At 45.5% G+C, this 16,608-nt stretch overlaps 2 protein-coding genes across 4 annotated transcripts in view; one reads left to right on the forward strand and one right to left on the reverse strand.

Moving 5' to 3' along the window:
- Nucleotides 1-457: 457 nt before the first annotated feature.
- LOC144110009 (uncharacterized) lies at nucleotides 458-4,501 on the reverse strand. Its single transcript, XM_077642812.1, has one exon. It carries the CDS (start codon nucleotides 2,650-2,652, stop codon nucleotides 1,396-1,398), a length of 1,257 nt encoding a protein of 418 aa, XP_077498938.1. The 5' UTR covers nucleotides 2,653-4,501; the 3' UTR covers nucleotides 458-1,395.
- Nucleotides 4,502-7,561: 3,060 nt separating this feature from the next.
- LOC144110277 (uncharacterized) overlaps nucleotides 7,562-16,608 on the forward strand; it is a 9,327-nt gene continuing 280 nt past the window's right edge. Inside the window, exons 1-5 of one of the 3 annotated variants that reach the window (XM_077643118.1) lie at nucleotides 7,571-7,981; nucleotides 8,064-8,146; nucleotides 11,210-11,312; nucleotides 13,757-13,854; nucleotides 15,133-15,352. In XM_077643118.1, coding sequence (XP_077499244.1) covers nucleotides 7,789-7,981; nucleotides 8,064-8,146; nucleotides 11,210-11,312; nucleotides 13,757-13,854; nucleotides 15,133-15,352 — 697 coding nt within the window. In that variant the 5' untranslated portion in view covers nucleotides 7,571-7,788. Of the gene's footprint in view, nucleotides 7,982-8,063; nucleotides 8,147-11,209; nucleotides 11,313-13,756; nucleotides 13,855-15,132; nucleotides 15,353-16,608 lie in introns of all 3 variants that reach the window. The other 2 variants (XM_077643120.1, XM_077643119.1) reach the window with 2 other exon arrangements.

The raw sequence follows: 16,608 nt of genomic DNA on the forward strand, positions 1-16,608 counted from the left end.
TCTGCATTTAGTGTTTACTCATGGCGAGCTGTTTTCTTCATTTTCCTGCGGGTGCACTCAAACACACAGCTGCATTAAAAGGCTATCATGAGACACTGTAAAACCCGACTCTGACAAAAGTAAGAACATGTCATCACATGCCGAAGTAAAAGCCTAAATATGATTTTGTAATTAACACATTGATTATGCATCACACAGTACATTTCAATCAAAGAGAAGCATGGCAGGAGGTAGCAGTGGGTCAGGTGGGTAGATGAGATTCAGACTCATGCAGGGAGAGTGGGGCCACAGCTAGTGCAAAACAGGCAAGGAGGTTAGCTGGCATAAATATTGTCGGCATCGCCCGAGCTGCTGCAGATGCAGCTCAGGCGATGCCGACAATTAATATTTATGTAGCCAACCTCCTTACCAATTACCATTATTTTCACGACTATTTCAAGGCCATGCCGTTTAGGTAGCTTCTAGACATAGCTTATCGTTCAACATGCACAAATATGTATTGTCCTCACAAATTATGGCAACACATTTTTTCAGGGATGTAAATGGTGACGTGCGGTATTCACCAGTGCTTTCAGCCTCCACGAATTGAACAGCACTGTTGTTACAGAATACACTGATCAGCAGCTTCCTGCACGCTCTGAATACTTCAATCTGAAGCACAATTGTTCTCTGACATTCACATTTCAGATGTCCCTCAGGGCAAACTGCAATCATATCAGTGACACGGCCAAAGACACCATCAATGAACACAAAGGAGTTAATTCGTCGGGACTTGTCCAAGTCAGCTGTGCACAGCACCACTGAACCTGTTCCCATCTTCCTATAGTGCGTACCGTCAGTTTTTAGTGTTGCTTTGCCATAAAAAATAACCCCACCAGTAGCTACAAAACGCCTTTTTAGGTTGTATCCTTTCACCAGCATTCGGAACAACTGGTCAGCACGAGCATTTTGCTTCGTGACTTGATGCCACAGAAATGGAAGAGCTTGCATTAAAGAAAACTTTTCGGTAATTTGCCGCTCAGGGTACCTTGTGCCCCTTACCATTCTTGCAAGCCGTCCGTTCATAGATTCGAATGGGAACATTGAATAGCCCCATAATGGACCCCACTCCTTAACAGTGTCGACAATATGCAGAAGCAAATGAGAATTGTAAGTCATATTGCTGATTCCACAGAGCTCCTGATATTCCTGAAGAAAACGCAACATTTGACGCTTCAATTCCCTCACGCTTTCAAGTGTGACGCATTCACCAAGCATATAATGCATCATGTCAACAAGCATCAGCCAGTGCCGAAAATTTCTGGACGGGATGTAACCAGACAGCACCACCGGAGAATAAAAAAGCAACCAGTTGCGCCAATCAGCTGATTTCCAAAACTTAACGTCTTTTAGCGATCATGGAAGTTTTGACAGTTCCCAAACGGGAGACAAGCTCAACAGAAGTTTATCTACCTCTTCTTGGCAGCTGCGGAGACGAAAGCCTTGGTGCACTCCTGATTTTAGCCAAATGAGTGTTGTAGCTTTTACCACACCAGAGCATACAGCATGCATGTAGTCAACTACAAAGCCAGAACAAAAGCTGAAATATGTAAGAAGTGTGAGGACACTTGTAGTTTTGACTCCACAGCTTACTTTTTTTCGCTTCGTTCTGGCTTTGCGGGCATGCTGAGCAAATGATTCATGTGTGCGCAGCTTCGGCGTAGATAATGGGGCAGGATAAACTCTACAATGGCCATTGCCTCGAGCAACCACCTGCCCTGGTTCTTCACACCAACTGCACCCATGTTTTCCATTGAATTGAGTCATCCCCATTAATTCACACCTGGCAACGCTGTCAGTAGTGCACGGGCCAGGAAAAACTTTGGATATTTTTTCATTTCCTTTTGAGTTCTGCCACCTTATTCCGGTTGCGGAGAGTTCATTAATTTGTTTCACAAAAGGCAGAAGGAATGTGTTCATAACAGGCTTGCGTGGACCAAACCACAAACCTGCCAGGAGAATATTTTTAATCCTGTCTTTATATGGAAGCTCATTAATTTGGGCAAACAGGGGCCAAATCCCGAAGCTACTACTCTCAAAAAGGGGCACGCCATCTGTATTAAATGTCAGGCTTACGTCATCTGGTCCAAGAGGAAGTTTCCTGTAGCCAATGCTCTCAGTAATATCGGTGACATCTAATGAAATTTCATTTTTTGCTCTTCTCAGCGGAGTGGTTTTTAGCACGTCGCATATCTGTGATTCCATGTCGATTACAAAAAAATATGAGGATGGTTTTAACAGTTCACCAACGTCGTGCTGCATGCTGCATTTGTTGCATAACACCTGTGCCACTTCTGATGCTCCGATGTAGCTCAAACAGATGTTGCAATAGAAATGCTTGCTTCTGTTTTCACCACTGCCACCGAAATGCCTGAAAAATTTATACTTGGATGTAGGCAAAAGTGTGGCCTCCGGTAGATGCGCCTCGAGCAAGTTTAGCAGGCTCTCGGTTGCTGCTTTTGACGAGTCATGCCGGAGGCTGTGCCCCATGATAAGAAGAAGGCTTTCAGCCACACTTATTCTGGACCCTGGATAGAGTGGCTGGTCCTGTAACAGAGACAAGAAACCAATACTGAAATCCCAGTTGCTGTGCTTCAAAAACATGCTAGCCATTGCTGCGCATAATGATTTTGATACATATATGAAGGAATATTTTATTTATCATGTGGAGTTAAATAAAGCAAAGCGACACGTGGGCTATCAGGGACGCTGTAGGGAAGAACTTCGGATTAATTTGGACCTCCTGGGGTTCTTTTAAGTGCTAACCGCATGTAGCAATAATTCGCAGTGAGGTGATTTACGCGATGGCTTCCCGCCACGAGTAGGGCCGCTTAACCACTCAATGCATCGCTCAGCTAGGTTCGGGCTTTGCAGGATGTTTCGCCTATCATTTCTAAGTGCTCGCGATGCTAGCCAATAGCAAAATGCTTTGCGGTTTAGTTACTTCTGATTTGTAATGGGAGCGAAGTGCGTATTCAGCGCGGTTTCAGCGAAGGAGTTGTCGACGCTCGGTTTTTCATCATCCGTGCATCGAGACAGTGTTTAAAGACTTGTCGCTTCTTGTGGGTATTCAAGGGGCAGGCGAAGGCTCTCGCCATTGAACAGTGTAGAGCGGTTTGAAGGTTAACGCCACGCGTGCATCGAGCAAGAGCAGGAACAGCGCCATGGCGCTAACGGCGCGGCACCATCTCCCGTAGCGACAGAGACATCAAGACAATTTCCCTCACTTTTTTGCTGTTCTTTGAGCTGCTGCCATTCCCTTCCCAGCAGGTCACACTTTTGCTATGGCTTTTGGCCGTCAGTGAACGGTCAGTGGTGACTGCATGCGTCTGGGAATGGACGTTCCGACGACGCGTACACGGTTACATCATCGGCTTTCGCACAAACGGCGTTATCGTTAGTGTAAATACCAGGCAACGAAGCACACAAATATGATCGCAAGATAAAAAGAGGGTGGCGAGTTGATCACGGGGGTGATCGGTGTAGCCCGGAACAGCCAACGAGGGAAAGAAGCGCAGTCTTGTGTTCTAAAATCGGTCACGCCGGTCGACGCTTGCCCGGAATCTTTCAAATCGCGCAAGACTGCTCGCCGCGTCGCGAGCCATGCCGCCTCATAAAGCACACAGGCGCATTTTATTTCGCCGTCATTGAGGAACGGCCGCCGCGGCCGGGATCGATACCGAGTACTTCGGTTGAGGAACCGAGCGCCTTAAATCAAGTGAACCACACTGCGACGGGTTATATGAATCAAAATTCGGTATTTTTTTTTCTTACTCAAAGGTAGTGGCATTAAGCGGAGAAGCTAACGACCGCGTATCTAACTGAACTTAATCACTGGAAGCGTAAGTATTTTTAACCTAAATTATAGGACAACGACGATTTGCATTAGAAATATATGCGCCTACGTAGGAGAGCGCGGCAGCGCACGCGTGACAAAGAAACGTCATGCTGTCACTCATTTGCTCCGTTTCCAGATATTCCCACTGTAATCACGTTTGCAAATTACTACTGCGAATTATGAAGCATGTCATAATGATGGCTCTCGATTAACTTCTCTAATTTAGACTCTATGGGCAGTGTAGCATTCGAACCCGCACTTAACCGCCGAACGTCCGACAGAGACCGAGAAGGCGACACAGAGTAAGCGCTCATCCTGTGCCACCCTTTCGGTGCTTCGTTCAATTTGCGGTAACAGTTACAGCCATCAGTGCATAGTGCGGCCGTCCAGCTTCAACTATTAAAGCACCATTACTTCTGCCTATCATTAAAACGCGAGACTGCAGCCGTGAAGATGGTTTGAATGGTCTCAGCGTGAACCGTGTGTACGTTTAACAAATAAAATGATGTAATCTTACCAGGTGACTGTCTTCATCCGAGCATTCGCCTCTCTCGCGCCCTTCTCCAGCGGCACTTTCATCTGCTTCACTTTCGCTGGAGCTGTCGGAGTCGTCCGTGCTCAAGTACGACTCATGGCGCTCAGAGTCCGTTTGTGCATCTGAATCGTCTGCACCACACGAGGCGTCGTCAGCCTGTTCCATTTCGGGAAGTGAAGTCGCCTTTTCTGCAGGAGCGTTCCAGTGGGAACCTGACGCGTCGGGGCTTGTGTCCAACAGTCGCTCGGAAGAGTGCGGTCGTCCAGGCTGGCAGTCGGAAGTAGAGGCAGTTGCTGCTGCTGCCTTCAGACGATGCTTTGTGCGAACCGGCACTTCTTTTTCTTTATCCCAGAGATACTGGCCATATTTTCTTTTTGGGGCCATTACTGTGCTGCTCCAAGGAGCAGAAACAAACTACTGCTCACGAAGGGAGATGAGCCACGAACAGACAGATATTCGACAACCTGATGCGGACGCTTGCGTGGAGGAAGGACTGGAAAAACACCAAAACTATGTTCACGGAGAAGATTCCTGCATGACGCACAAAAGATCTTACCCTCTCAAGTCGTCAGGTGACTCGCAGGTGCGACCTGTCGGCGGCGCGCACGCACGTGGAAACATTGACAACGGCCATTCTCCTTTCCTTCCCGCATAGTCACCTCACACACCACACAGGACGCGCGAAAAGCTCCCCACAGTGTGCCATCCGAGGGACCGGGCCCTCCGAGAATTCTTGGAACTCGGAGGCGAATTTTAGCTCCAAAAAAAAAGTGCACATTTTATTGCTAGCACACAGCACGCGTGGGCCTTTGCTTTCCGAAGATTCCGATCATTCCGAAGACTCCCACCACAGAATCAACTTCGACGAAACATTGGAACATTTCTTTTGTGGTCATTCGTGGGTAATTTTTGTACTTAGCCAAGCGTAAGGATAGCAGTCAACATCGTAAACAATAAAAAATTCAACTATAGAACACATATTTATCATATCAAAAGTTAATCATCAAATTAGATACAAAAACAACTTATTTTTGGTTTCAAAATATCAGTGTAGGAGTTCTTAAATTGGCTGTAACTTCCAGGCTATAGGCAAAGTTGGTACAGAGATTTTTTCGCTACATATTTCCTAATGTGTAGCGGCGACGACGCGAGCGCGCGCCTCTCTCTAGTTTGGCCGTGGTTGCTCTTCCCGTGGTTTCCTTCCCGAACCACGTGGTTCGGGAAGTAATTATTTGTTTCACTTCCACCTGCCACAGCGGTGAGTTTACTCGCAATCTGGTCCAGTCCAGAAAAACTTCCGGCAAATGGTGGTCTTCCTACTCACTCTCAGGCTCGGCCACTGCAGCCCAAGCCCGATCAGGAGGACAGGCCCTCGGTTGAGAACGCTGTAGCTATCATGCTTCATGGCCTCCGCCGCCATGCGGTTTGCTTTGTGCTGCGTGTTGGGGTCGTCGCTCCGCAGTAGCGACTCTATTTATTTCTTCCTTAGCCCCTGGTGATATTTCCAAGTAATGTGCTTTAGCGTAAACCTTTCCCCACAGTCAATGAATTTTTCATCGCCTGGCTTTTTAGCAATTTCGGCTGGCGATATTATACCCCTGCTTGGATCCTCCTCCAGATGCAAGCCTCTGTGTTACTAAGGGATACGTCCGGAGGAGGGTATACTCTTTTTCCTAATTTCTAATTATCCGTAAGTTCCTTGTATGTGATTGGGCCATCCTCAAGATTATTGCAGACCGGTTGCTCCGCTGCTGCCCGGATGTAGGTTACTCGGGCTAGCAGGTGAGCGGCCTCGTTACCAGCTATTTCTTCTTGTGCTAGTAACCAGATTAGTGCAGCAAACCTATGTTTTGGCATGCTTTCCAGAATCCGTTTGGCTTCCCAAGAGACTAAGCCCTTACTAAAATTCTGATGGCCAGATTATGATGACGCCACAAGGTCAAGTGGCCTGGATGGCCCACCTAGGTTGCCGGAGCGGCCGCTCCGGCTGCGACGCTTCACATGGTCGCCAGCACCACGGCCAACACCGACGTTGGCGCTGGGCTATTTTTTCGACATGGCACTAACGCTCTCGCGTTAAAAATCGCGCTTTCAATATTTCCTCACACTTAAACTAGACGCATGTAAGAACGATCGATGGTTTAGATGTGCACGCCTTAGGTGATTCGTTCATCTATCTTCTCTCTCATTGCAGAGCGGAATTCCGCTTCGTCTTGAGCGTTGAACGCGCCGCGGTGGCTCAGTGGTTAGGCGCTCGGCTCAGTAGCCGAGCGCTCTAACTATTGGGCCATTGCCTTTCCTCAAAAACTAATTTTCAAATTTTCGTGAGCGTAGTCTGCTCGCAGCGTCTGCTAACGCGCGCAGCATGACGGGACTGCACCGTCCAGTGTGCTGTAGTGCGGTGCCACGCACTCTTGTTGGGCTCCCTCCTGCTGAACGTGCATAAGCCGTGCAGAAAAACGCTGGCTGTGCAGAAAACTGCATGATTGCCATCACCCGAAGACATTAGAGTGTTTTGCATGGAGGATACTTTCTCCATGATGTGGTACAGCCGTGCCAAGGTGGGAGCTTTGTGTTGAGGATTATTTTTTCCTTGTGCGCAAAATATTTATAGCTAAGAGCTAATGTAAATATATTTAGTCATCAAAAATTTCTTTAAACAAAAGTTTGTAAAGCAGTATAGACGCCTATTTCTGCTGGCATTTTTTTCTTCTCTACAATGATGCGGAAGACACTACTACGCATTAATCACCATATGATATTCCCCTACGACCGCTTAATAATTTATAACCGAATTTTTTCTGCCATGTTGTTTCGGTGTCGGTTTTAACAGCCGGACGATTGTTGTAACGTCAAAGAGTACTTTGTGTCACGTGAGGCATGAAAAACATCCATATAATCGCTGCTTCATCGTTATAATTCACTGCAGTGCTGAAGCCAGCCTTCCTCAAGAGCTGGAATGAAAACGAATGTGGAAGCAGCCATTATAATGCAGTTTTTTCATGTTTCACGTGACCTGTAAACACACGTTGACATCACAGTCCTCATTTTGCTGTTGAAACCGAAACCGAAACAGCGCGTGAAACAAACAACTGCGATTATAAATTATTTAGTGATTGTAGGAGAATGCCAGGTGGTAATTTATGTATATTAATGCCTTACGCGTTATTACAAACAAAAAAAAACAAGCACCCAAAAGTTAGGTGTGTCTACTCCTTTGACAAGGCGTTGTTATATTTGTGACCGAAAGGTGTCCCACAACACCCGCGGTCACGTGACTTCTCCTGCGTGCCTTTTCTTCCTCCACGCACGCCATTTTGCTTATTCTTCTCGTTGGCAGCAGCCCGTCAGTTGCATTAAAAAAAAGAGAAGCAGAATGACACACGTGTTAGTAAGATGGATTACGGAGCGCGCGTGGGACGTTTACAGCGTGCGCACCCTCGTGGACGCCGAGCTGAGCGTGCGCCTTCTCACCGAAGAAAATACGATAAAGAAAGTGCGGGGCCAGGTGGTCTCGGTTCGCTGGAAAGACGGCGAAGCGCCTGCAGAAGCGGAGCTCCTAGATTTCGGTGAGTGCGGAGCGTGGTCCCGGGAGTCGTCAAGGCACAATGTAACTGGCTGTATGTGCTTTATGCTGTTAAAACGGCGCAGGCTCCGAACGAAGCATGGAAAAGAAAAGGGCGAACCTTGCAAAGGCTGCCGTGGCAACAAAGGAGCCGGAGGCTGCAGCAGAGGTGAGCGCTTGTCATCGCTACATTTTTCTGATGCATGGTGTCGTGTGTTTATTACATTTGTCAACCCGCGGTGTGACACGAGCTGTGACCAGTGGTTTGTGAAGAAAGCATAGTGAGGGTACAAAACGCGGAATTGGTTACCAAGACGAACACGCGCGTTCTTCTCGTGTGTCCTGTCACGTTCTGGATCTGTTGCGGTGGTTTTTGATGCAGATAAGAATAATTCTGGTACGATACAAATGTGTGCTGTTGCGTGCGTGCCCTAACTGCAGCGAGATCAAACCCGCTGCTTGGCAAATTCCTTAGTGCGCCCGGTGTGTCAGAGATGACTGTGCGTGTTTTCTACGCTCTATGCTTTGTTTATGATCTTATTTATTTAGGTCATAGGCTCGTTTTTGTTCACACGAACACTGCTAAGTGTACCTTAGGCCCACTAGGCCCTGGGCCCACCAAGGTTTCCAGTAGCACGTCAACAAGACCGGATAGTATTCAAATTGTTTATAAAGCAATTCGTCCCAAAATCTAAGCAAGCATTGAGAGGTAGTGAGCGAAATGATAATTGATGGAAAAGGTCCTGATGGATGTACACTAAGTGGGATGGGCATGATATATAAGGGAAAGCGGGGCAAAGCTCACACCTAACTACCATCTCATAACAGTGAAGTCAGCGGTTTACAGGGTGGCCATGCAGGTTGTAAAGGACAGACTGCAGGCTTGGGTGGAGAACGAGGGCATGCTAGGGGAGCCATAAAATGGGTTCTGAAAACAAAGATTAGAAGGCAAAATCTATTGACGCAGTGCCTCAAGATCACTGAAAAGGAACACAGGCCCCTATGGCTAGCATTTTTGTGTATCAAGGGAGCTTACGAACCCATTATTCAAGAGGATTTTTAGGACATACTTGGCACATTAGATGTGAAAAATGCAGTAACTATCTTTTGAAACGTATCTATAAACGGAACAAAGTGCATATAAAATGGAAGAAAATGTCTCTGAGCGTAAAGAGATGGGGGCACAGGCAAGAATGTCGTCTGTCACCTTTGTTGTTTACGATGCACCCATAAGGATTGAGACCAAACTAGGGAGGAGGGGACTTGACGTTAACCTTTCTTTTTTCAAGCAAGGAGAATGAATTTGAACAGTCATTACCACAACTGATGTACTCGGATGATATAGTACTTATTGCTGACAACAAAGATTTGCAGAGGTTGATGGACATTTGTGGTAGAGGGATACAGTAGGTCTGAAGTTTAAGGAAAAATCAGCAGTCATGACATTTGACAACTGAACATTTATTGAAAAAACAGCAGAGCTTATATGGATGTCGTGCGTGTAATCTGGCAAGCAATCTTAAAATGAAGATGAAGCATGAGAAAACAGTTCAGTGGCAACCATGACGAAAACAATCGGTACGGCAAAGGGAAGGAAACCGAGCAGGTATGACACAACTAACCTGCGCAAAACCAAACAAAAACAACCTAGTGAAACGCTGACAGAAACACTAATTCTTTCTGAAAAATAGACACAAAAGGCGTGCTCACACACATATCTGACTACGGATGGCAACAGCCCCGACAATTTCTCTTTCCAACTGCCTCTTTCTTCCTATGATCTCTGCGCAATTTAGCTTAGGATAGCAGCATTTACAACTGCGGCAGTGAACGGGCAGGGCAAGTCTTCCGGAACGGTCTTCCTACTCAAGGAATGCACATGTTCTTGCAAAAGAGTGTTTAAACATCTGCCAGTTTGGCTGATATAAAATTGGCCACAGATGAGGGGAATCTTATAAACCACCCCAGTTGCGCATGAGACATACTTCTTCGAATGTCTCATGCCACAAACTACAGGCGTCGAAATCTGCTTCCCCACCAAATTGAAGAGTTTTGAAAGCTTGCAGGGTGGACTTGACCATGTCAACGCCATATCTGCCTGAGATCTTAATATTGTGGGAAATATTGTGAAGATACGGTAAGACTACATACTTATTTTGGCTAGCTGGCTCATGAGAAAAGGTGTCTTTTTTTTTCGTTGTCTGGCGAAGCTTTTTGAGCAGCGATTAGGCCACAGATCTTAAGCTTTGCCAGACGGCGAAAAAAGACACCTTTTCCCATGAGCCAGCTAGCCGTAATAAGTATGTGGTCTTACCATATCTTCATATTTCCCACAATCTTAAGACCTCAGGCACGTATGCCGTTGACGTGGTAATGCCTGCGCCCTGCAAGTTTTCAAAACTCATCAATTTCATGGGGAAGCAGACTTCAACGCCTGTAGTTTGCAGGATGAGGCATTCGAAGAAGTATGTCTCATGCGCAACTGGGGTGGTTTATAAGATTACCCTCAGCTGTGGCCGATTTTGTATCGGCCAAACTGGCAGATGTTCAAACATTCGTTTGCAAGAGCATGCGCGTTCCTTGAGTAGGCCTGGAGGACTTGCCCTGCCTGTTCACTGTCGCAGTTGTAAAGGCTGCCATCCTAAGATGAATTGCACAGATATCATAGGAAGAAGAAAGGGGCTGTTGGAAAGGGAAATTGTCGAGGCTGTTGCCATCCTGTGATCGGAGTCAGATATGTGTGTCAGCATGCCTTCTATGTCTATTTTTCAGAAAGAATTAGCGTTTCTGTCAGCGTTTCACTAGGTTGTTTTTGCTTGGTTTTGCGCAGGTTAGTTGTCATCCTTGCTCGGTTTCCTTCCCTTCGCCCTACCGACTGTTTTCGTCATGGTTGCCATTGAACAGTTTTCTCATGCTTCATCTTCATTTTACGATTGCTTGCCAGAGTAGACGCGCAACTGATCTATATAAGCTCTTCTGTTTTTCAATACATGCTCATTTGTCAGTACCGCCCTGTGTTGTCGCCTGCCTCACTCCCGTCCTATTTTGCTGTTTTGCTCCTGACGTTGTATGCAGTTTACCAGCTGCAGGTAGTTCTTGCTGCCAGAAAAGATGCTGCTCTTTTTCTGTACCCTTTCTAGTGGAGAATTTCCAAGCTGCTGTATGAAAAATGCATTGACTTCTTGTAGGAAATCTGTGTCTGCTTGAACTCTTTCAATATTCATGGCTGCAGGATCACAGCGTGTGCCAGTGTGATGCAGCAAAGAAATTAGCGGAGATGGAGGACTATATAAAGAATCTCGAGGACAGGCTACAGATGGCAGAGAACAACGCTGGTGAGTTACATGTGTTGTCAAGTGTGTTCGTCTTATGCTAATTATGAGTCATGCAATAGCAACAGGGTAACATGTGCGCGAACCACCGCCGTGGCTCAGTGGTTATGGCGCTTGGCTGCTGGCCCGAAAGATGCAGGTTCGATCCCGGCCGCGGCGGTCGAATTTCGATGGAGGCGAGATTCTAGAGGCCCGTGTACTGTGCGATGTCAGTGCACGGCAAATAACCACAGGTGGTCGAAATTTCCGGAGCCCTTACTACGACGTCTCTCAGCCTGAGTCGCTTCGGGACGTTAAACCCCATTAACCATATAGGCAGTCAGCTATGCACTCTTCATATGCCAAGGCTATACCAACCTGTGCCATTGTCTTAAACCTTCTACATGCTGCAACAAATTAGTGGTATTTGATGAGGTTGCGCCAAGGCAATGGCAGACTACTATTTCAGCCACCAAGAGCTGCGGCTGATGTGAAGAATCTGAGGCTACCACCCAATATGCACAGCTGCTACTGTTTAACGTACAGAAGCATGATTCTGGTTCATTCTCCTAATATGTGATGAGAAAGATTATAGACTGAATCCAACCCTGTCCCGTTTCTTGGTGAATGCACATGCAAAAAACAAAATTGGTTCCAAGAGGCTCAAAAAATGCTAAATTTTGGTCCTGCTAGCCAAAGGGCTTCTTGTGCAGCACCATCACGTGTCACATAATGTCTGTGTAAGACGGGAAGAAAGGCTTCGGATGCATTCCAGATCGTATAGGTTGATTCCTCATATCTGATTTGTGCTTGCTAGCTGTAAATGTGCTGTCAATATTGGAGCGTCCGAATTGTTCAGTAAACCATGCTAATTTGGAATGTCAGCATGAAGAGTTAGTTTGTAAGATAAGGAGTTGTAACTAAATTCTGCGCATTACATTCATGGGTTGGCATACTGTGACCACACTATGCAAGCGTGATCTTGAACCTGTCTTTGCTGGATGTCTTCTTCCACGCAAGCTTGAAGTATGTGTTACAGTTTGAGGAGGTCTGAGCAGAGTCTCTTCATTACAAAACACTTAACAAGGAAGCAGCAAAGAGTGTGGAAAGCACATAGCAAAGCTACTCCTTGTGACTACTCCTTGAGACGAGGACTGCATTTGCGCTATAAAACACTTTCTCTGAAGAGGTGCCATGCCTGACTGCAATTACGAAACCTGTCATAGCCTTGTATACACTTATGTAGTAGTGCCTCAGCACTGGCCTCTGCTATGCCTTGAAATGGCAGTAGGTCAGGCTTGCATTGTGGTATCATAACTTCAGCGAAGCGAAGTGGCCGTGCTCATCCTGGAATGATCGCTGTGCTCGTGGTGGCTTCTTGATTCCTTGTCTTTTGCTTACCGAGTTCCTTGAATAGGAATGCATTTTGGAGTGCTAGCGTCGTGATATAGAAGCGTTGTCGCATGCCAGTTTTTCAATCTTGAGGGCTTCTTTTAAGTCTCTCTCAAAGAAACCACGCTACAGCGATATTTAAGAAGACAACCTAAATTAGAATTTCTCAGCTTCCTTTGCAATTTTTGCACAGAAAAATTTGCTGATGTTAAAGTTACGATATTTCACTCATTTTTAATTCGTTACACAAGTACATTTTTTGTACCCCAACCTGTGCTCATGTTCCCCTTACTTAATGCCTTCGGGCCGTTAAGAGACCAAAAAATAAGTATGCAGAGCTGCCTACAATTTTGCTCCACGAAAATGTTGGAGCAACACGTCATTTTTAAACCATGGTATTTTCACTTAGGGCCTGCATGCTCCAGAATTCTTGGCCATTCCTGCCACTGCATTGTATCTAGTCGTGAGCAATATGAAAGGAAAAAGAATTTGAGCATTCATTTATTTGTTATTTCATGGTTATGTGTGACAAGCACACATTTTTCTATCGTAGGCTGGACAATTGCGCTAGTCAGTAAAGATGCATTTAGGGTGGAACAGCGCAAACGAACGAAAGACAGAAAATGAACAAAGAGCACAAAGGCAAGTAATCATTTGTAAGCTCCTTGTTCCTTTTTTTTACTTCGTCCGTTTGCTCTGTTCCAATCAAAAATACGATTTCTTGGTTTCCTGTTGGTTTCTCATATCCATAATTATTCTCAAATTTACAGGAGAAATAAGAATATTCGCACTTCAGTGCTTCTGTTCCCTCTCACATTGCTCATGAATGACTCCATTGTGGCCATTATGGCTGATTCAAAGGATGGACAAAAGTACAGATTCCAAGCGTGCATAGTATACTACATTACTCAATGTCATATTGTGCACCTTGACTGCAGATTGTGCATGCAGTAACAAGCGAGCATGTTTACGCCCAAAGATTCTTTTATGTGACCTGTTTCCATGCAACCTTTGCATGCAGTGCAGTGATTGTGAGTATTCCTGCTTCAACCTGAGCTTTTCATGTCTGCCTCTAGAGTCTTTTGCCATGGTGAAGAAGGCCAGTAAACTGGTGAGGAGACTGCAGGCCCTCCAAGAAGCGCCAAGGCAGGCAGACGTGCCAAAGGCAGACACTGTAAGCATTTGCTTTCTGAAAGGTATTTGTCCTAGTTAGAAGGAAAGCAAGAGCACTGGCACTACTGTAGATGCTTGCAGGAACACTAAGGACGGAGCAGTGAGCAATGGATAGCAAGATATAGGTGTGGCGTTGTTCGATGGCAAGAGGGCAACATTAATGTAGCATTAACATAAGCTTCTGGAAGCCTACATGTCATGCTGCCACTACTGTGAGTGTGAGATGCATGGTGACTTTGGCAGTTGATTTTGTGAAACCAAAAGGGAGGCACATTTTGGTGTGTGAAAACAAATTTGGAGTGGAACCTGAAGTATTTGTTTTGGGGGAGAGGAAATAAATTGCATTGCCATGTATGGTTTGCAGATAGGGAATCAAGGATACAGTACTTGAAGCAGAAGCAGGATTTGACTGTAGTGCCTCGGCATTAGCTATTGCAAAAAGAAACTTTAAAAAGGGTATAGTGTATGTCTAGTCAGTAATATGCTATAGCTGCAAAGAGGCAGAAAGGACATAGTTGCAGAGAGCTGGACAGTCACCACACTGAACTCATGGGGCAAGGTTTATCAAGGACGCATTGGCCAGGTATGCAACCGCTGATCACGGCTGTGGTATGAGGAAAATGTGACCCATTGTTCTGAGAAGAAACAGCCCGAAATGAGTCAGATAGCATATGCTTGTGAGAGATTGCTTTTGTTTACTGATTGCATACATTTTCTGAATTTGCTTCGGAAGTCCAGTAGATTCTAGAATCGAAATATAGTCCTGAACCCGCTTACAGGGTACCGTTTTGCTTGAATTTAATGCACCTTTGATTGTAACAGTCAGAAAAAAAGTGTAATGGCTTCGATTCTAACCTGCACCATGTGTTCATGCTTAAATTTACCGTGTTCTCATTCGTAAAAATGGTCTTTTGTTGCGATCGCTTGAATGTCATGATGTAAATGATGCCACTGGCTCACTTGCCTTGTCTCATCTGGCTGCAAAAATGATCTCATAGCTGTGGGAAGCCAGCTTGCTTGTCAGGCTTGTGGCCCACAGCATTTCACCCTCGATGCAGACCATGACAGTTCAAGTTCTGCATTTCTTCAAGGCCTTGTCGGCCATGGCAAATAGGATCATTTACTATGCCTCCTTCACCTGTGTAGTAAAATCCTGCACATGCACGCCTCATCCCGTTACATGGTGTGGATATGTGACAGTGTGTGAATGTGTGATTGCTAGCACAGACTGTTTGATCTATTGTGTATCTATGCCCATTGTGCTTTTCTTTTTATGCAGGAGGACATAGGGGGTGGTGTCATGGTAGAAAAAACTGTGATCAGTAGGCTCCATGCACACTGCCAAGGGCTGCCAACCAAGTTTGCCAGGAGCCTTCTTCGGAATGTATTTACGGATGAAGAACTTCGGCAAAAATCCCTTTATGGGAAGGGCACAAATGCCCATAAAGAAGGACCGGCGAAAGATGGGCTGGATCCTGTGCGGCTGAATGCCGTGCTAGGTATGCACCGTTTTGTTTTCGAATAGTTTAGTTAAAAGTACTGCGTGCGTCTGTGAGACTGTGGTAGCAAGGGCATTTTGAAAAATTTTCGCCTCAATTCAGAGCTTGACCATCACATGTTACTTAAATGGAAATTCAACTTGATATAGCAGTATGGTTATTGATTAGGAAAATGAATTTTAAGCTACTGTTTTTGCAGTCTGTGAAATGAGGGTACCAGCTATTGTTTCACTTTTAGGCAGTATATTAGTCTCCATTTTATAAAATGTGAACCACTCTTTTTAAACTTAGGTTAGTTTACAAATTAGATTTCAGTTTAGGTTTGCCAGACTTGAACACACCTTGCACAATTTTTGCATTCTAGAAGGCTATTTCTTGGTGCTGAAATTAGAGGCCTTGTATAATGCAAAATTTCCAGATACATTATCTGTGATCATTTAGTGATGTCCTTTATTCGGACAGGTGCAGTACAGTGCAGCCTTATGGCTTCTACGACACTGCCAGATCAATATTCATAGGACGGCCACAGAAATGTCTGCCTCAGTGCAGAAATGCTTTGTTCAGATTGTTTCGCATAGGGATACAGTGTCCACTAGCTTTTTCTTTGAGTCCGTAATGGTGTCTTGCAGCTTATTCTTATTTCTGCTAAACAAGATAGCTGTAACAGGTGCCAGCTTGTCTCAAACCAACACCACATACTCCCGTTTCGTGCAGGTGGTTGTGACAAAACGCGCGACATTTTTCAGGGATACCTGTTCACATGAGCTATGCAGAATAGAGTATACTTTGTTTTTCAACATATTGAGCAGTACAATAATCTCAAGTTAACTGGATGTGGAGGAAGGCTAGCATCAGTATCATAGTGATCGCTCATTACTGCAAAGTGCCTCGTTTTACTGTGCTGTTGTACAAACAGTTCCGCGGGTTTCACCTTTGCAGTAGTTTATAGTTTCTGCGCAAGTGTGCAGCATAGCCGAATGATACTGGGTAGAGCCATATAGCAAACAAAATAGCGACCACGTTGTAGCATCCCTGATATCTAATTTGTCACGTCTTTATTTATGGTGACATGCTTTGGCTTCCATTATAAGGTGACCAGCCCCCACCCCTCCCACTTCAGACATTCGAATTTTAGAAAGTAGATTGACTTACAATCGTGTAAATACAGCACTTAGTACATTATTCACCATTTCCTGAATTGGGTTTTTTAAGTCTGAGGGCGTGCATGTGTTAGGGGTTGTTTAATTGATCGCCAG

Source organism: Amblyomma americanum, chromosome 11, assembly GCF_052857255.1.
Source record: "Amblyomma americanum isolate KBUSLIRL-KWMA chromosome 11, ASM5285725v1, whole genome shotgun sequence".
Taxonomy (NCBI): domain Eukaryota; kingdom Metazoa; phylum Arthropoda; class Arachnida; order Ixodida; family Ixodidae; genus Amblyomma; species Amblyomma americanum.

What these genes read in the sequence shown, in the direction of transcription:
- LOC144110009 (XM_077642812.1), bottom strand. Translation starts at nt 2,652, where the DNA reads ATGGCTAGCATGTTTTTGAAGCACAGCAACTGGGATTTCAGTATTGGT.